Below are 20655 nucleotides of genomic sequence, written 5' to 3'. Positions count from 1 at the left end.
TATCATGTTGGACAGAAACAGGCTCCTCACGCAGGTAACTCCTCTGAAAGTATCTGAGCAGTTAAACCTGACTCCCTACAAGCACGAATTACAAAATCGGACACAAACAGATGCACATGGAAGAGTGCCTACCCGTACTACCTTGTAATTCTCACAGCCCACAGGATTAATACAACTGTACCTGCTTCCCCAGAGGATGCTAAAAGCCTGGACTCCCTTACCCACACCTTTATAGGTGATTCTCCAGTGAATTATCCTCTCACAGCAGAGTTGACTGCTCCACTGAATAATGGAAATTGGGCAGAATTACACTTGCAGAAAATGGTCTCTCATATGTTGCAATTATGAGGTGTATGTTGGTCTGCAAATTCTCTATTATAAAGTTCCTGAAATTTTTATTCCTTGGCCTTTGTGGATTTGTAATGGTCCTGATGGCTTTGTATTAGCCTTAACAGCCTTACAGTTCAGAGTCCTTTTACTGTTGTACTCTTTACTTTTCACTTTGTATTAACAAAGAAAAGATTTTTACAGAACAGATCAAGCTTTGCAGCAGGGAAAAAGAGAATTTCAAAGCTTCCCCAAACACCTGCCTTCAAACGCCTTCTGTGTCAAGCAGCTGCCTACTTTGCCCATGCTTCAGAGCAAGTCCTGGCTCCAAAGTGACCTGCTTCCAGTCTCTGGTATGCCCAGGCTGGTTTTAAAGTTAATCCTCAATCTCCACCAGAGATGGCATAACCATGCTGTAGCATTTTGGTGGTGCAATAATAAAACCATAATCACCCACCTGGCTCTACTGCTTCTTCCTCTGAATCTCCAATGTAGTGAATGTTTACAGTCTTACTGCAAAAAAAGCCATAGTAAAGGCTGTAACAGGATGTAGTGAGGAAAAGATTTAAAACACAAGGGAAGTAAACACAGGTTCTGTAATTATACTTTATTGCAACTCTAATGCTTTGTCTGTTCCGAAAGACTCCTCTAGCTAAATTTGTTTGTTCCACACTTTTTTTTCTGTACCAATTAATAAACAGAAGAAGCATGTATATTTTTCTTATTATTTTATTGAAAAGGTACATTTAAAAAAATACACAGACATTTTACTATTATGGATTGCAGATAAAGATGCTCTAAAAGTTAATTCCATTTTTTTTCCTTTCTTCCACCTGTTGTCCCCATTATCACATAATGACTTCAGTCTGAGTACTGCATATTGATATCACCTTTATAAAAGGGTTGGGGAGGTAATAAGATAGGTGGGGCATTACTGCAATATATTCAGTAAACAGAGAATACAGTCAATTATAAATATTTTATGTTCTGTACATTATTGCATTAGGGAGCCACAATGTTATGCAGCATCGTTACAAACAAAACTAGTTAGAAATGAAGAAAAAAGGATATTTACGTACAATACGTGGATCCATTGTCTTCTTGAACAATGCATGTGAGCTGTGGTAATGTGCAATTGAAAAGCTTTTTTTTCTCTTTAAACATTGCTTAGCAACACCAGTGAGGAAACAACAAAAATAAGTTAAATGAAAGTAGCAAACAAGTAGTAATCTTAACTATATGTTATATGGCTTTCTATTTTTTATTTCCCTAAATAAAGTGTGACACAAAATAAGTAATTAAAAGCTTCAGCGCTGCATTTTTTTCAAACATTTGCACAGAAACTAAAAATATTAAAATCAGACATGTGATACATCTTTAGTACTACACAAGATACACCAGTACTGGGGCCTAGGACAGTACACAATCCCTGTCAACAAGAGCACACTGAAAAAAAAAAAAGGACGCAATTAATTTTTGAGATGTTATCCACAATCAAGCATTTGGTTCATCTACCTTTTTCTCCACAATAGATTATACCCCATTGGTTTTCAGCAAAGTATTTACAGAAGTGTGAGCGAGGAAGACCCTAGTTTTCAAGTCTGTCAGGAAAATATTTTATGTTCCTTGATTCCAAGGTGCATCATACACATTGAAAAAAAAAACAAAACCCCCAAAAAACCCCTAATAGATGCATGACTCTTTAATGGTATAAGTTTTATGAGCCATTAAGTTTTTAGTAAATCACTCTATTTGGATTAAAGAAAGAAAGACAGAGAGAGACTGAGAAAGAGAGTTGTCTAGACTCCAAAATGCAGTACTGTCAATGACGACTTTTATGGTGTGGTTGGTTGAGGTGTCACGCTGGATGGCATTTCAGAAGAGAAAGACATTTTAAAACGTTGACCCCTTTCCTGCTTTTCTTTTACCCTTTCTACTGGCCATAGTTATACCTTTTTTTACATCAATAAATTAGTATGGTGCAAAAAGTATGGAGGCGGGTGTTGCCCGGATGGGACCATGGCCTGGCCTGAGGAGAGCGGGTGGTATTGCAGGCGCCTGGAACAAGGAGGCAGAGGGACGGGGAGGAAGGGACAGAGCTGATGATACAGCCGCAGCCGCAGCAAGAGGAGATGAAAGGAAAGCAGGTGCCAGCGGCTTAATCATGTCCTTCTGGAAAGCGAGTTTTGCCTGGAATAAAACACACAAAAAAGCAATGTAGATACAGTTCTCCCCACGCCCACTTTTACATGAGGGAAAAAAATGAACCCTGACCAAGGGCACGCCATGGTTTCTCACAGAAGCCTCACGTCAGCTGCTGAGAAATTTTACCCACACTGTCTTCTTACTCCCAGGGCAATTAAAGCAACCAAATCATATATTTAAAGTTACATAAATGTCTTGAGTGTAGGGGCAGTCACACTGACGTTTAGGAGGAGGCATAATTGCAAGTGAACAACATTAAATTACATAAATCATAACTGCAAGAAATATTAAAAAACCGTGATTAAGACTTCACTGTCAAAAGTCAAATTTTCCACTTGCAAAAATGAATTGTAGAAAAGTAGAGTGGTCAAGATGGGAAGCTAGTATTAGTCTAGTCAGCTTTTTACCTGCCAATGCAGAGTTGCTCTTTTCAAAATATAAATATTTTTTAAGATCAATACCATAAAGAATTCTTTCTGAAAGAATTGTTACTCAGTTTATGATCTAAAATTGTTGCTGGTGCTTGTGGTGAAAAAGCTAACCAGAAATACGTACACTACAGTCTCACTGAAAGTGGTTTGCACCATAATCACAGATTTGTGGGGGCAAAGATACTCGCACGCTTCCTTTATTAGTGGAGGTCTCTCCTTATGCAATAGATTATAAAATGATGTATCACACAAGTGAAGATTAGTGTGTGCAGAACCTATCGAATGGGGAGACTCAGAGAAAGCCTGCAGCATTTTCATTTGCCTCTATACAATTACAAAGACATATTAATATTTCAGCTTTTAAAGGCTTTTCACACGCTTACTCTTGCACACAGACATTTGCATCTCTCTCTTTCCAACCTATACATTGTTTTTGTGCCATAGGTGGCATGCACTTTTCCCTAATGAATAAAATACAGGCTGAGTCATGAGCAAATAAACATACAATCTGTGCTGTGCTAGAGCCAGCCTGAACTCCAGCTGCAGCTGACTGGCAGAACCAGCTTGGGGAATTCCTGGAAGTGCAGGTGGGTGTGAAAGAGGAACCCTGGGGGCACAAAGGCAGGAGAGGTGTTTTGATAGCCAGTGACAGGCAGAGCCCGAGCATGCAGATAGGCAATCAATTCTCCTAAACCCCCGGTAACTCTTTTGCACCAACATAACACATCCACGCAGCACTCTGTTTTGCTGTATGCAGAGAATGAGCATTAGTATTTTTATATCTTAACATCTTGCATCCTTTTCCCTGACTGCATCCGTCATAATTGAAAGTTATCGCAGGTGCCCAGAGAGATAGAGTATATACATTGCAGCCTTCAAGGAGAAGTGCACTAGCCCAGCAGAGCCAATACCTTTCCACAGGGCACATGGTTCATTTCCCATTCCGTGGATTATTCCCTTCTTCCTAGCAGTAAATTAACACTCACAGCGCTGTCTGCGTGCCTTTGACTGGGCAGATGGAATACATAACTATCTTCAAATCTGATCCCCGTGCAGACTCAGCCTTCAGGGGGCAGAAACGCTGTGGAAGCGTCAGGTCTGTCATGTTCCTGTCTCTGTGTGGTGGGAGTCCCCAAGGCCACAGATTCACATAGACAGTGATAAGAAATAAAAATACTTACTGCTAAAATACTTGGGCTGCGCTGCAGTTTGTTGTAAGGACTATATTTAGGTTTCATAGGCTTTCCTGCAACTCTGTCCTTATGCCTTCGGCTGGAAATGTGCTGAAATAAATATCCTCACATTTAATTAGCTGTTTAAACATTTCTCAGTTTTGAGTTTGAAATTGATTTATCAGCAGGATATGCCTAAGCCCCTGTTTGTAAGATAAAGTAGGTTCTTTGGAGAGAGCAAAGATGAGTTTTGCTAAATTAAGCATAACAATTTGGAGCACATCAAATAGAGAATCAGAAACTAATCAAATACAGCGAATTCTGTGATCCGAGACAGGCTCCTCAAATTATGGATATTTTGGTTAGTATTTCCTTTTTTCCACTTGAGGATCTTTGAACCAGGCAGAGCTGTAATCACTAGGTCATAGGGATATTCAGAAGGAGGAGGTAAATTTCAGTCTTGCTGATGCTGTTCAGTTGTATAAATAATTCAATATTAGCTGAAGGAAGAACCAGTACCCAGGGATATGTCTACACCATGCAATTTAATACTATCTTACAGATAACTGAAATAACAGGAAATAAGAGGGCACATCCACGCAGCACAGCACCGTCCAGTTAGAGATGCCCGTTTGGGTATCAGAAACAACGTATTTGTATTGGCACAGCTCTGAACCCAGGGCTAATTGGCTTGGACAGAGCAGAGCTGCACGTTCATACAGCTACGCTGTTAATGATAACGTTGCTCTACACCATTAAGACATATCTACAGTATTACCCTCCTGCTGATTTTCCTAAACTAATAGATTCAAGTCAAATTCTCCTTCTCACATAGTATTAAAAAGCATCCCAGCAGATTAAAAAGCACCAAAAGAGGAATACAGGGAACCTCAACCCAGAATTTCTTCCATTTGGGAGACCAAAGTTCAAATCCCTTTCTTGAGCCACAGCAAACTTTTAAACTAATCTGCTATGTTACTCATTGATACTGACAGCTTGTCCATCTCTGCTTTACGACTCTCAAGCCCATTCTTTCCCAGCTGAAACAATTAGGTGTGAACTTGACCTATGGTGAACGATTTAGAAATAGTTGTGGGATGAGAGAAGAGAAATACTAAGTTTGCTTTTTGCTAAAACATATTCACACAGACCTACATCCCACCTACAATACTGCAATGCAACTGAAAACAACGAAGGACCCCCAGATATATGCAAGCTACCTGTTTAAGTTGAATTTCTGAATTAACATGGACATCACAGATTTCACAATGAAACGTCTTGTTCTGCAGTCCTGAGCCTTTACTGCCGTTCTGCACCTTCAGCCGGGATCCAGGTCTAGGGTAAGACTTGATGGGACCAGCACCGTTCCGAGCCTCGACCATGGTCTTGTGCTTGGAGCCTGATGGGCAAGGAGGCAGAGGTGAGTTAATGATCAGCAACATACAAACACGTCCATTAGCCTTGGGACTTTTTGTAACAATTTTATCTTCAAGACAGAATGGTTGAAGTTGCCACAGACCAGGATTTCATTAATCTGGCTTTGGTCAGTGTAGTTCCCACTTCCTCGGTCCAAAGGGAAGGCAGACAATGGAAGAAGGGTTTGGGACAAAAAGGGAACGGGCACGCTGAACCACTGCGTCTCTGTTTGGGGGCAGCGTGTGACTGTACGGCCAAGGTGTTTGTTGCTTATTCTTCCGCCAAAACCCATATAGCTGGTGAATGACGAAAAAGGGCATTAGGCAGGAGTGGGAGAGGAACCACAGCAATCACTCAAAATCTGCCTAGGAACAGTAATACTTCAATAAGTATCCTCTGAATTGGAAGAAATGGCTGCTGTGGCCATTTCAAGAATGGATTACAGCTGTAAAACCAGCTTCAGTGGTTTGTTAACAAGCTTTACCTCACCAGCACATCACAGAGCAGCCAGAGCACATTAGGGATTGCTGCTTGTGGCCTTTTATAGGAAGCATATCTAATCTGCAAAAGTCAAAAGATTCTAGGACATCTAGGAATTCTAATGAGCCCACCCTAAAATTATCAAATAACAAAAATTACTGTAAGTTGTACCAGCAAAAAAACAGACACCAGAGATAGCGAGATGAAATATCAAAGAGAGAGAGAACTGACATTTTAGAAACCTTAAGTATTACAGAAACCACGATGATCATACCATGGTCCTCACTACAGAGGTATGATGGAATCTGATTAGGTAACATGAACTGTAGGGATTTTATCAACTAAAAGCTTATATAGCACATGAAGGACAGTTCCAAAAAATTTAGAGAGAGCTTTAATAAAATATCTAACACCACACATGAAATTGTCATTAACAGAAATGTTTTTGTAACTTGCCATTGTAAGTTTTAACTAAAAGACTCTTGATACACTGAATTTTAAAAATAGTAACACACAACTGACTTGCACTGTATGCATACTCACCTGTATTGTGGGCTTCTAGTTGTGACAGGGAATTCACAGCCACTTTGCATAATGAACAATAAAGTAATTTTTTGGCTTTTTCTTCTTCTGACTCAGAAACTGTGTTAGGAGCTCCATTTGTGCTCTTGGAGGACGAGGCAGGTGTTACAGGTGCCACTGCTGCCACTTCAGGTTTGGGAAGAAAAGGACCCACTTCTGTACTGGGCTGCTGACTTGCACTATTGGTCTTTGCTTTCCCTTTATCTTCTAAAAGAAGCAAAATACATATGTCATCATTTGCTGCACACACACAAAAAAATCATACAGTAATAGTCCTGTGGTTTTAGTGAACCTAACACAACAGGGGCCTAATTCATCCCATTTTATACAGGACAGAAGCATCCCTGAAATCTTGTTAAAATCCTACCATGAAATGTGTGTAATTTGACAAAAGGGGTGATTTTCCTGGTTTTTAGGTTACCAGTGAATACCAATGACTTCATGCCAGCTGTTGTTGCTGTATGCTGCAGGTTTGGCCAGCTGAAAGGAGCCCAAGAAAGCCCAAAGGCACCCAGGGTAAAGGACTGGAGAGCACTCAGAAACGTGCAAGCCTTTGCACTGGGGATTACAAAAATATTTCTGAAAAGCAGTTTGTTTTGCCTTTGGAAGTGCTCAAGTTTCTCAAAGTCACTGGGAGGACACTGAAAGGCCCCAGAACCATCTTGACATACGAGATCCCTCATCTCAGTTACAGGAGTTGATTATGGTACTACACTACACACATGAACACAGCTGGTAATATTTTTAGTTTTTTCCAAGAATAATTCCCCCTGTATCTGGAGATCAGATGGCTCCGATGTGCATTCAGCGCATTCCCGTATCACTTCACAAGCACGACTCAATCATCTGTGCTCCTATGAGACAGGTAGGCAGGTATTACTTCATTTTACAGATGGTAATCACAAGGCGAGAGATTAAATGTCCCAACTGTGCCTAAAGAGGAATTTTGTGCCAGAGCCAGTATTCAAATGTTCCTTGCCTGCATGTTGCCTACAAGAGCTCATTGCATTTTAAGCTATTCAGCTGCAGTCCTTGTGACCACAAGCCATACTAGTTGCCAGCAGTAAAACAAGCTCACCTATAAAGAACACGGGATGGGAGGGGGACAGTGCAGTGGTGCTGGTATGAGAAACCCCGACAAAATGGATGTAAGAAATGATTGTGTAAGTGACCTGATGTCGCTCTGAACAACAGGAATCAAATTTTATCATCTAAGCAAGTACATCATCTACATAACAGCAACCTCTCAAAAACTACTTATAACCCACTTGAAACCTATGGCACAGTTTTAAATAGCGTTGAACTAATTTGAAAAACTAGGTTCTGTTTTAAGCACGTGGTTATTTTTAAATACGGGCCCTTGTACTTTATGTTTACAGCTACCAGACTCTGTCTTAACATCACTCTGTGTATCAGGCCAATGCTGTGCTACCAAGAATTCTGAAAACAGAATCGTACCCCCTACAACAATCACTTCAGAGTGCGTATGAACTATGAACAAGCATCCTGAAACTAAAACCCACAGCTCCTTGGCATATTTCCCAGAAGTGCATTGCAGTACATCAATTTTAGATTGTTAAAAACCAGGAGAAAGAAAATTCTAATAAAAGAATTATTGTTTTTTAAAATAGCAATAAAAATACTTTGAAATTACACTATATGAACTGTATTAAACATTGAAAATCATCAAGTACAATGACTACTATTCGGACCAAATGAATGATAAAACCAGATTCTGAAGGTATCTTGATTGATGAAGTATGACAAAAGAAAGTGATGTTAAATCATAGACTATTCAATTTTAATGTCTCTATAGTAGTAAGTTACATCTGCAAAAATCAGGAACACATATTACTTGTAAGTCTTCATAAAATACACAGTTTTAATAAATAGCATTTGCTAACATTCTAAATTAAAGAGTTTTCAATACGGAAAGTACTCAGAGGTGCCAATATCTACAAAGGAAACACGCTGAACTGCTGCCATTTGTGAAGTCAAACTACAGGAAAATAGACTTGTTGTTGCTGCTGTTGTTCTAGGCAGTATTTTGCCAGACTGCAAAAGGCGTAACACCAGGATATATGGGAACCTGAGTGCAATAAGGGAAGGTTCCTCAGTATTTTGCATTTCAGGCCTTAGAAGAGTAATACACCTGCAGAACCGCAAGCTCTTTGTTAATATATAGAGACTACACTTGTGGCTTGGCTTTTTTTATGTTGTTTCCCCGGTATTTTTGTAATGCAAGCATGAAGATTTGGTGCTTTTGAAACACTCTGTGGAGACAGAAGTCACCTTCTCCTGTGAGTGGAGTGAGAGAGGAGGAGGGGGCCAGCAGGAAGGCCGGCGGATGGGCGCTGGGGTGGACCCCCGGCCCCAGAGGCTGCCTTGGGCGGCACCTGCACCGCTCGCGCTCCGGCCCACAGCCCCTGACCTCCCTGTTCAAACCACCTGCGACAAGAGGGAGCAGATTTTTACTTCTTCCCTTTGCCATCAAGCAAGCGCCTGTGGAGTGAGATCCTGAGCAACGGAGTAAGATCCATTTTACACAGGCCACCAATTACCATCGCAGAGTGATGGCTTTCCATCGCCGAATTTAACAGCTGATTGAAAAATGACAGATTTCATTTCCCACTTCTCACTCAGCCGGCCACCAGCTGATGTAGTACGTCAATTTTTAAAATATTCCCTAGATTTACGGTGTTTTCACTGTTCATAATACAAAGCAATTCTAGAGTATATAATGCGTAACAAGCTAACAAGAAAACTTCTAGAAAACTAGAAAGAAGTTACCAGCATCCAGCTGGGCTCAATTCTGCCAGTATCGCAGCTTTTGGGAAGAACTGCAGTTCACATAATAATTCCATCATTTGGAAAGCTTCCTGACACAAATAAGCTCTTCATCCATGGGGATGTATAAGGAGAGACATACGCCCCTCTATGAATTAATGTTTCCTTCCACCATTCTAAATGCTTAATGCAGAACATCTTCAAAGATCATAATTGTAAGGCTATTATGCAGTTTAACTCCCACAGAAAGTACACGGAGCTAAGTGCATATTTGTCACTGCAGAGGGGCCAGAATTGGGTTTTCCTGGCTTCTAAAATCAGAAAATTGCACTTCTCCAAATGGGCTTTTGATAACAGCTTATTGTTTTCAATCCACAGAATTCAAAACACCATTACTTACAGTTTTATGTTTGAGACAGAAATGCCAAGTATTCAACTGTGCAAAGCACAGGAAATGCAAATCGCATGTATATACAAAGCACAAAGAAGACAACTCTTTTATTTGTACTTACAGCACAGAGCTAACAAATAATATCTCCATGCAGAAATCAGAAATTTAACTGTTAATGCCTGCACGCATATACTTACTTCCAAACCGTAATCACTGTATAAAATACATGTGGTCCGTTAGATGCAGCTGTAGGATTATAGTCCTCTCGCTACTTCTGAAGGAAGTATTGTTGAGAATTGGCTCAATTTTGCTCTGATTTCCACCTGGGCCAAGGCCACGGAGCCTAACAGAGCCAGCCAGAGGCCGAACAAGTCCATGAGTGAGTCCGTCCTGCCCAGGACCAGGGATGCGACGGCTTCTGCTGCACAGCTCAGCAGAGCACGGCTGGAAGCAGGAGACCATGGCGGTACCAACCTCCTCCCAGAAAACTGTAGCTGTGGTTCAAGCTAAGTCAGGGTGTATTGGCTTTGTGTGGCAAGGTTTTGCTGGGGGGGGGGGCGTTACAGGGGTGGCTTCTGTAAGAAGACTGAAATGCTCACATTGTAACTCACATGCAAGAGGTTCATTTAAAATCCAGCCTGTACTGTTGCACTGTATCTATCTTCTTTTTCTACATAGAAAGGCCATATTTCATCTGTGTTAAATTCCTGTCTTTAAATTAAGTCTCCCCTTTTCCTCAAGACTCCAGAGAAGTAAATCAATGGTTGATTTCGTGTTCTTACTGAAGCCTGAATTTATTTTGAAATAGAGCCCGAGGAAAAAATAAAGCAAGCTAATTAAGTATTGCTTTGGGCTCAGGAATATCAATGCTCTTGTTGCCTACTTACATTGTTTCAATTCTGCTTTGAAGTTGTTTTCACATATTTCTGGTTGTTTGCCTTATGTTTGTCTCAGTACCATGTTAAAATTCAAGACTTATTTGTCTAATTAGCACTGCCTCATTTCAGCTGTATGTACCAAAGTCAGGACACAATGCAGGATAACATCTGACAGGTTCAAATCTAACAGGTTCTAGCTTCCAGTGCAAGACCAGCTGAAGTGATTTACTGACCTTTGCAGGTCATGCGACACTCACTACAGCTGCAACGGCATAATCTATATAGGACCTACCCATTAATGCTGAAATCCTAGTCCAGCTAAGCGAATGGGTTTTGCCATAGCTCAAAAAGGGGGAAAAAATGTTACCATAAAACTTCTTCCCTCTGACTATCAACCTGCATCTCTTCGGTGATTTTCTTTCCCGGTAAACAACTGAATGTGAACACTCTGTCCCAGCTCATAGTTCAGTGACAATACAGTCCATGCAGAAAGCAAAAAGAATATTATTTTTTTTATCCCCCTAACCATGCCATTACGCAGTTCGGTTTATAAGGCACCTTTAGGAGACTTCACTTGGCTTACTTTGTGATTTGTGTGAGGTGTTTACAATTTTATAACACATATATATTTGCACATTATAAATTTGTATTTTAAAATGATTTCTTACCACACTAAAATGTGCCTATAGGTATTGCTTTCTATAGCTAAGAAATAACTTCTTACTTTCTGAGAGTGATGATTTTGGTGCATGTTAGGCGAAGTTCTAATTTGGACTTCGTGATGAAAATATACATGCTATTTTCAATAGAAAAGTAAATTAAAATTCAGATCCTTAATTCAGAATTGAGATTCTTAATAAAAATAAAACCAAGGAGAATTCTAAAACTCATTGTCGTGGTTTAACCCCAGCCAGCAACTAAGCACCACAGGGCTGCTCGCTCACTCCCCCCAGTCAGTGGGATGGGGGAGAGAATAAATAAAAAAAAAAACAACTCATGGGTTGAGATAAACACAGCTTAATAGGACAGAAAATGAAGAAGAAAATAATAACAATGGCAATAATAATAATTTTAAAATGACAATAATAATAATAATGAAAGAATTAGAATATACAAAAGAAGCAAGGCACAATGCAATTGCTCACCACGTGCCAAACAATGCCCAGTCAGTCCCCGAGCAGCGATCCACCCTCCCCCAGCCAACTCCACGCAGTTTATATACGGGGCATGATGTCCCATGGCATGGAATACCCCTTTGGCCAGTTTGGGTCAGGTGCCCTGGCTGTGTCCCCTCCCAACTTCTTGTGCCCCTCCAAGCCTTCTTGCTGGCTGGGCATGAGAAGCTGAAAAATCCTTGACTATAATCTAAACACTACTTAGCAACAACTGAAAACATCAATGTGTTATTGACATTCTTCTCATACTGAATCCAAGACATAACACTATACCAGCTACTAGGAAGAAAATTAACTCTATCCCAGCCAAAATCAGGACACTCATGTATAAGTCTAGAAATTCAAATAATAAAGGTTTTCTGTATTGATAATACTCATTGCTACTTACACCCCACAACATGCCTATCCGCCCAGTTCTTGTCACTGAAGACACACGAAACATAACCTTGCAATAAAATTCTGTTCCGCAACAGCTCGTTCAAATAGCAAATGAAACTGAAAGATTATCCACGATAAAGATGATACTTGTGATACTCTTGCAGGAGTGCTTTCCAACACGTATGCGAAAAGCTTTTAGATACTGAGTTCTGCTACGATCCTAATGACCCTTGTGAAACCGTCACATTCTTTTCCTGCCTGTTTGTAATAAATAAATAAACCTGCTCTTACTGAGACAGTAACAGAAGCAATAATATTTCGATTACTGCAAATATATATTTTCTCTCTGTGTGAGTGTGATAAGAAGTATAGCTTTACACCTGCCTGCCTCTCCGCCAGAAGCTGGGACCATTACCCATGACTTGTCCCGAAGGCTGAGCAGACGGACAGACAAGGACCCCGGGACAGAGGACAGCCTCCCAGAGCGGCGCTGGCTGCCACGGAGGCAGCTCCCCCCTGGGAAGAGACCGTGCCATGTTTATAACCACCCACTGCCAGGCTTCAGCTTCACACCTTTCCTTGTGCCAGGTCCTTCACTGCATCCCCCAGCTGCAGGCACTGAACAGCAGCTATACACAAAGTACCCACAACAGAAGGGCAGCGCAGACATTGCAAAGTGGCCACCGCTGCTCTACACAACCCTACACCGAAGCTCTTTTGAGAGATTTGCTCATTTCCTGTCCTAGAAATAGAGATTAGTTTTTATAATTCTTCCACCTGCCCGCACAACCGAACATATTGCCAGCTTAGAAAAGAGCATAATGGAAAAACTATTTTCAGCAGTCTAGGTATTTATTATTCTCCTTCGTAAAGGTAAGAAAATTGTAAATACATGTGCTCCTTTTCCTCTTGAAAAACCTGAAGGAAAGAGCCACGCCATTTCCAGCCTAAAGCAGCTACATTAGGAGAAACACAGCAACAAAATAATTTACTGTATAACTCGATCACTGCACGGTTATCAAGGCTATGCAGCTGGCGAGCAGAAGTGATGCACGGTTAGGTACAAATCCTTTGTGGTGGTATGTTACAATACCACATCACTACTGAAAGAATGACTTTTTAAAACATGGACAGCTTGATGACCCTGAACACCTTCAATTAATTTCTGACTATGCCACTTCCTATGGTAACTAAAACCAAAAGTGATTTCTGAAAGGAAGGGTTTATGGGGTTTTTATGGGTTACTAGAAATGTGCTGGATTGTCTTATGATAGCCTTGAATTCACATAAGTTGTGTTACAGGGAACTGGTATTAGTTTTAACTGTTGATTTTGGAGAGTAATTGAGACTTCGAGGTAAAGTGAGCATATCTCCCAAACCAGCAGAGCTCTACTGAGGGAAACAGATTTTCAGGTTCTCCCTATAATTTCAACAGCTCCAAATACGCCTATGAATATTGGGCTGCATTAACCAATCTTTGAGGCATACAGTGATTACAGAATGAGAAGAGGAAATCAATCAGATTGTCAGACTATTGTATAAATGCTCTTTCCCTCATCAAAGGTAAAATCAGTTGCATTAATTACAGCTGTATACAATCCAAGAAGTTTTGCTGGCAAGCTTATCAGTGTAACTAAATTGGCATCAATAAACACAAAGTTAAAAGGTGTTCATTGAAAAATAAGATTCTCAGTTAAAATCTGACATGTTAGATGCTTGGCACATCTGACATAAAACTAAAAATTGACACTTATTTCCCACTACATTTTTTCTTCCGACACTTCTTTATAAAATATGCCCATTGACAATGCTGAAGAGAGGCAGGTTACTTGATATTACTAAAATCTATCATTTGACCTTGCTGTTCTAAGCTTTCTGCACACAGAACAGTAAGGTGGTCCCCAGATGAAGCGATTTTCAGTGTAAGAGCAGAGATCGCAGCTGCAGACAGACAGGTATGAAATCACAAAAGAGACAGAACAACCAGTCACCAGCATAGGCACCAGTGTGGCAGCCAAACTTCTCATGAGCTTTTTTCTGTTTTTCAATCCATCACAGAGAAAGAGAAATTTTCTGAGGTGAGAGCAACAGAAGTTAAGTTTGGCAGCTGTTTGCAGGGAGCATTTTACAAATCGGACCAGGAAAAGTGGCAAGCTGGTTTCAACGTCTGATGGGTGGTAGGTGCAGGTCAGCATCTTGAAAGTACATTACAAAAGACATACAAAGGTATGGAGAGCTTTGAAAGTGAAGGACATGAAGAATCTGGAGAGAGAAAAATCAGTAGCTTTAGCTATACCACAGAAATATTGTAACAAAATTTGCAGGATTTAAAACAAAAATGTGAAAGTAGAGAGATCACAGTTGAAGAGGTTACAAGCCTGGCTCTAAGTAATTAACGGAGATGTTAAGAAACCATGACAAAATAAAATCAAGGTGAGGAAAACTTATTTAGCCACCCCGTGCTTGAAGGACTGCCTAAACAAACCTTAGGATCTACCCTGGGACACACGTCTGGGGCAGAGAGAGAGGACCCACAAGTCATCATATTGGAAAAAATAGTTGCTGTACATCTCTTTGCCCTGAAATAAGATATGGAGGGAGAAGATGATTGGTGACTGAGTTAACAGAAGGACAAGAAGGGCCTCCTTCAATATATTAGAAGAAAGGCTACTAAATAGGAAGACAGACAAATAGCTCCAGTAAGAAAAGCAGGTTTCAAAACATTGTTCTTCACAGAAAGTCTTATCTTCTGCTGGCCCACACTGCTATAAAGGAATAAAGCATGCACTTACACAATTAATTATCTTTTTTTTTATGAAGAAAAAGATGAACACTATGAGTAATATATACCATACAGGCAATAGCAGGAAAGCAATTAAGTCACTAGTGGTCACAACCTTTACAGCATTTGTAAGCACTCTGTTCTGCATCTCAGCATCACTCAAAAAAACCAACAAAGAGCCTTAGATTATTTCTTGACACTCATTAAGACAGAGTTAGCTAACTTTGATAAGGGATTTCAAAATCTTTTTTGTTTTATCTCCACATTTGCTGAATAATGAGACTCTAATGGCTGTCAGACAAAATACCTACTTTCTCACCAGTTGTGCAGTCTACTGAGAAATGAGGCTGAAAAACCCGTAGGGCTCTGTTCTAGAAAAATTCCACTGCAAACCTACATGCAAATCAGACAGCACAGTGCATCTATTAACCCTTTGGTTACCTTTAGTTTTTGTAAAATGTTTTTTTCTTGTACTTCAGGCCTGTCTGAAAAACAGCTACGTTTATTATAATGAAAGGTTGTTACATGAAATAAATCTGTTTGACACATTCTAAAGAAAACCAATTTTGCTTCCATACAAAGATGAGAAACAAATGGAAGCTATAAATATAAAGCTTTTCATCTCAAACACAAATATGCGCTGAAATAAGCTACAACATATTTTCTCAAGATACTGAAGCTACACTAGGAAACGTCTGGATGGCTCTGCAATATTGAGTGAACTCTGTAGCTAGACTGATTATTTGATTAACTGCATCACTACTCTCCAACGGGCTGAGCCAAAGTATCTTTTTTATTTCAGAAATATTGTTTGTTTGGCTATGGCATAACAGTGTTGTTGATACTTAATTTCTTAGATATTTTATTTCTGATTTGGCATACCAAAGACTCCAGGGAATTTTCTTACAAAGGAACCTGTTGTTTTTTCAGAGTACAAAACTATTTGCAACTGATCAGATTAAAGATGTAATGTTACAAAGGTTTGGTTTTGAAATTTTGGATGGGTTTAATTTTTATGAAAGCAGACTGATAAGAATTAGAAAATATTCAGAAGTATACACGGTTCTGCAATGGTAAATTTGTGCCCTGCAAAATCTATTTCTGTACCTATTTGTACACCTTCCTGACCAGAGAGCGCCTGCTGCTCTGACTGCTGGGGTGTCTGAGATGACCCCACTGTATCACCAACAATTTTTAGTCAATCCCTTGCATAGTTGGGGATTCTTGAGGAATTGTTTTCGGTTGGTTGGCTGGTGTTTTAGATCTGTTTTACTGACCAAGATCAAGAAAAATCTGGATGGACTCACCAAGCAGAAAAGATACAAGAAAAAAGTCACTCACATTTCATAAGTCTCTTAATGTTTCAACACAATGCAATTTGTCTGTGCAAAAGCAAGAGGAACAAGAAGGGTTGATTCTGCCCTTTTAGCCAAAATGCAGAAGTGTACGTACTAGGTCTGGAGCAAACTAACTTCTAACGCTTACTTGAAGCAACTTGCGCTGTGCAACCATTTCACCTGCTCATCTTCAATTCTGCTTTTTTACAGAATGCAGGTTATATCAGACTTTTCTTTTCCTCATTTGAAAAGAGACTAATACAATTCCCCCCCCTTTTACAATATTTAGACTGAATAGGGTGAACAGCTAACTATGGTAAATGCAGTGTGTTAGTTCTGGAGAAACCAGCTTGTCTACAAACAAACACATCGCAACCCTGGTATAGTAGGTTGGGAAAACTTTCTCTGGAAGTTTGTTCATAAAACTCAGCAAGATCAGTAGCACTATGCTGCCAGAAGTTGAAAACAAAGTGGTTCTAAGCAAGGGACACATAACAACACACAGCTAGGAAGGGTGAACATTAATTTAACAACTATTCATAAAGTAAGACCATCCAACAGCTTAGTCTTCCTGGGTCCTGTTGCTGTATGTCTAGGCAAATTTACTTTAAACCTACCTTAACCTTTCATCTTTTCTAAGCTATGCCAGTCTGTATTGGCTGGAATGGAAAAATGCAAGAGTTGGAAAATTATCATACAGTTTGGGCAAAGTTTGAAATACAGTATAAGTTCTGTTATTACAAAATGTGACTCATCTGGGTGAAAGTAAATGGTTTTGCTCATTACATTTATTTTTTCCTGACACCAGAGATCTATTATTTTGTGAAAATTTTATACTCCCATTACAGACTCTGCCACATTTATTTTAGAGGTCCTGGTATGCAAACTTTCTATAGTACTGCATTGCCTTTTTAACATTTAATAATGTAGGAATCCTCAGAAAAATAACATTCAAAGATTACAATAAACATACTGTATTCTGCCCAGACATCCTTCACTTCTGCTTAAAAATGACTTGGTTCATCTTCTCAACTATAAAAATAACATTGCCTCCTCCATCTATGAATCTGAAATGTATTACTAGAAACACATTTCACTTGTCATTTGTGAAAAAAAATCTTAAAATTCTACCCACAGCTGCTAAAATGCTTTGGAACTCAATACAAAATTTATGGGTGTCTAAATAAATGAATCAAGAAGAACTGACAATCTGCATGCAAGTACACTCTCGCGAGCCTGTGTCTGAACTACTTACTCGGTACTTGCCCAGGCAGAACTACCATTGAAGTCAACTATGAAACACTCATCTTCATTTCAGTTAAATTACATCTATAATTGTGCATTCTCCCTGACTTCTGTGGCAGGTTTTCCTGAGGACTGTGAGTATTTAGTCATGCCCTCAAGATTTGACAAATAAATTGCATTTCAAATATAACTTGTCTAACAGACACCAAAATATTTTCACTCTCCTTGAAAACAAGTAATAAGGAAATAATATGGAACCTATTGTTTGTATATATAAATTTTATGTTATAGGAAATGTAGCATATTTCTCATATCAAGTCAATAACACAGCAGCTGTAGAATTAAGGTGGGAAGGATGATAAAGAAAGATTTTTCAAAAGACCTATTTAAATATCTGATGTGCCAGCCATGGATATTTTTGCTTTTGTTTTTGATTCAGGATCTCTGAACAATTCTGTATCAAAACCAACTCATCAACTTCTTGGTCTCAGAATTGCCTGCCATCCCCTAGCAACATGCATTTTTCCTTGTGTTTTAAATGCTGCTTGGATTTATGTTACAAAACCGAAGATAAGTATGAGTAAAAATAACATTTACCAAAAAATCCCAAATCAAGCCACACTACTGATTATGCAGAAGTTGCCAGTAGACCAGCTTGTACTCACAGAGGTCTTTTCCTTTACTTAAATAGTTGCTGAGAAATACAGAAAAAAGCCACCAGCAAAACTGTTTTTCCCAACCATAAGTACATGTTTTCCAGAAAAAAGGTTAAAAAATAGAACATTTATCTCATTTAGGGGCAAACCCAAAGCATCCTGGAGCAACAGCACTGGACCTGACCCATTCTTTTACATTTGGAGACTAAATTCACTCACCGGCTGAGAGTGAATTTTACAGGCTCGACACAGCCTTTAACTTTGGCACAACTGGAGAGACAAAACTCCATTCAACTACCAATTGTATGAGTAACTTCCAGCATTCTGTTGTTTATTCTCTGATTATGTGATGAAACTAGATGTATGACATCAAAAGAATGCCCTTACTACTTTAGCAATATATTTCTTTAATATGCTTCATGAAAGTATTAGGTACAGATAAACCTATTCCTCCCAGGCTTGTTAAAAAAACTACAAAACCAGCAGCTGTCTTTTTTGGGAGTTTTCCACTCTTATGGATTTAAAGGGCTAATTTCAGTCCTACGTAAATAAAGAGAACTTCCACTGATTTGAATTTCTTAGTCATCTAAAAACAAACCTAGGGCTTGGTTCACGAATTAATTTTTTCTTAGGCAAGTAATACTGTCATTCATCATCAAAATAATAACCATCTTAAGGTGATAGAGGGGGATAGTTTATTTCTCTCATTTGTAATTTTTACAAAATCTCATTACATAACCCTCACTTTTTAGGGTACTTTTGGATCACCTTTCTTCCTAATAGAAAACTGCAAAGCAGATGAGTGACATTGGTATCTCAGTCTCAACTCTCTTTTTGCCAGCTGCTTCTTTTTTGTCCCACTTTCTCCTCTTCTCCATTTCCTTACCTGAAGACTCAAGAACTCTTGTAATAGTATGTTGTAAAGACAATGATGAGTAAAGAATGATGTAATAGTTCTGGTAGAGCCACCTCTCTGGTATTATGTCCTCTATGGAAATACACATACATACATTTGCTAGTAATTTTTGTTATTTCATATTCATCTTATTATCATTCCATTATCATTATCATTCTATCCCCCAAAAATCTTTGGATATTCAATAGGCATATCATTAGCAGAACAAACAAGAAAAATAGATGCCTGATTTCATAATATAAAAGGTGCTGAAAGATTCAATGTATATAAATGGATTCATTAAATGACCTCATACACCTAGCTAAAAAACACTAGCTGAGAGCATCCCTGGCTCTGCTCCTACTGTCCAGCAACATTAGTAGAGTCAATCTTGCTTTGTCCAATGCCTATCTCTACCTCTCCCCAAAGTAAGAAAAACTTTGCATAATTTTAAGGATGCCAATGAAAAAATATGCAATGAAATTCCAGTTTTTAGAACTGGAATAAGTAAAAGTAATAGTGGTATATGGTTTTAATGACACAGGACACAAGAATGCTCAAGCACAGAGCACAGCACCCAAAAAGAGTTATTTTGTCTCACAATAAACTTTTGATGCAGAGCTTTTGCTTAAAATTACTGCAGGAGAAAAAGCTTACCATCTCCTCAAAACAAAATCCTGCTTGCATGTATTTCTGATTGATATAACTGGAGAAAGAAAAGACTGACCTTTTTCAATTTGAAGAGGAATTGCAACAGCTCATCAATGTAATTGTGTCAGCCGCAGGGCTTATTTTTCAGTTAATGGCACCTATGATCAGTTTTCAGTAGAGGTGCAGAATTTGATATGTGCTAGTTAGCATTATTATAGACAGACTGAAGAAACACCTGGAGCTCCCAGGAGTTTTTTAACACCAAAACGTGCAGGACGACTGCTCTTCCATTCAGGTTGTAAGACACACATGGAAAGCTGAGGCTTGAATACCCACTTTTGAAAAGTATGAACAGTAAGGGTGACAGGGAAGAAGGTGTTTAAAGATCCAACCTATTATAATGATTTCCTGTTAATAGACTCTGCTCTGCTAATTATCCTTTTGGCTAACCTTTCATCCTAAGAGCATAAACCTTCCTGAAAGCAACTTCCTGAAAGAGTTACTGAAATAACCCACCAGAAAATGACCAGCAGCTATTTATTACTAAATCCAGTACAGGCATTATGTGTGCCGCTGACAGTATATTTTACATATCAATACTGATAATATAATGTTCATGTAAATACACACATGGTACTTGCAACAGTGTATCTGTGATGAATTTATGAGCATTTATTAATTCTATTTTATATTATCAACTATAAGTGCACTGCGGTCAAGCAGCAAATTCTATACTGTGCCTTTACCTCTGTTTTGGGGACAGTTTTAATGGGCGGCAATATAGGCTGATCTTCAGATGGCTGTGAAACACTGAATAGAAGGGGAACAAAACTTACCATCTTCAGAGGGTTTAATGAAAAAAAGCCC

The 20655-nt window shown here is 39.2% G+C and overlaps 1 protein-coding gene across 7 annotated transcripts in view; it reads right to left on the bottom strand.

Annotated features, from left to right (window-relative positions):
• Positions 1-1038: 1038 nt before the first annotated feature.
• ZNF385B (zinc finger protein 385B) overlaps positions 1039-20655 on the bottom strand; it is a 175395-nt gene continuing 155778 nt past the window's right edge. For all 7 annotated transcript variants that reach the window (XM_049812949.1, XM_049812934.1, XM_049812942.1 and 4 more), the window contains 4 exons: positions 6575-6820; positions 5356-5534; positions 4145-4246; positions 1039-2517 (listed from right to left, as the gene is read on the bottom strand). In XM_049812949.1, coding sequence (XP_049668906.1) covers positions 2299-2517; positions 4145-4246; positions 5356-5534; positions 6575-6820 — 746 coding nt within the window. In that variant the 3' untranslated portion in view covers positions 1039-2298. The remainder of the gene's footprint in view (positions 2518-4144; positions 4247-5355; positions 5535-6574; positions 6821-20655) is intronic.

The sequence above is a fragment of the Accipiter gentilis genome, chromosome 1 (assembly GCF_929443795.1).
Source record: "Accipiter gentilis chromosome 1, bAccGen1.1, whole genome shotgun sequence".
NCBI lineage: Eukaryota > Metazoa > Chordata > Aves > Accipitriformes > Accipitridae > Astur > Astur gentilis.
Note: the sequence above shows the minus strand (reverse complement) of the source record. Positions and strands in the feature narration are given on the sequence as shown.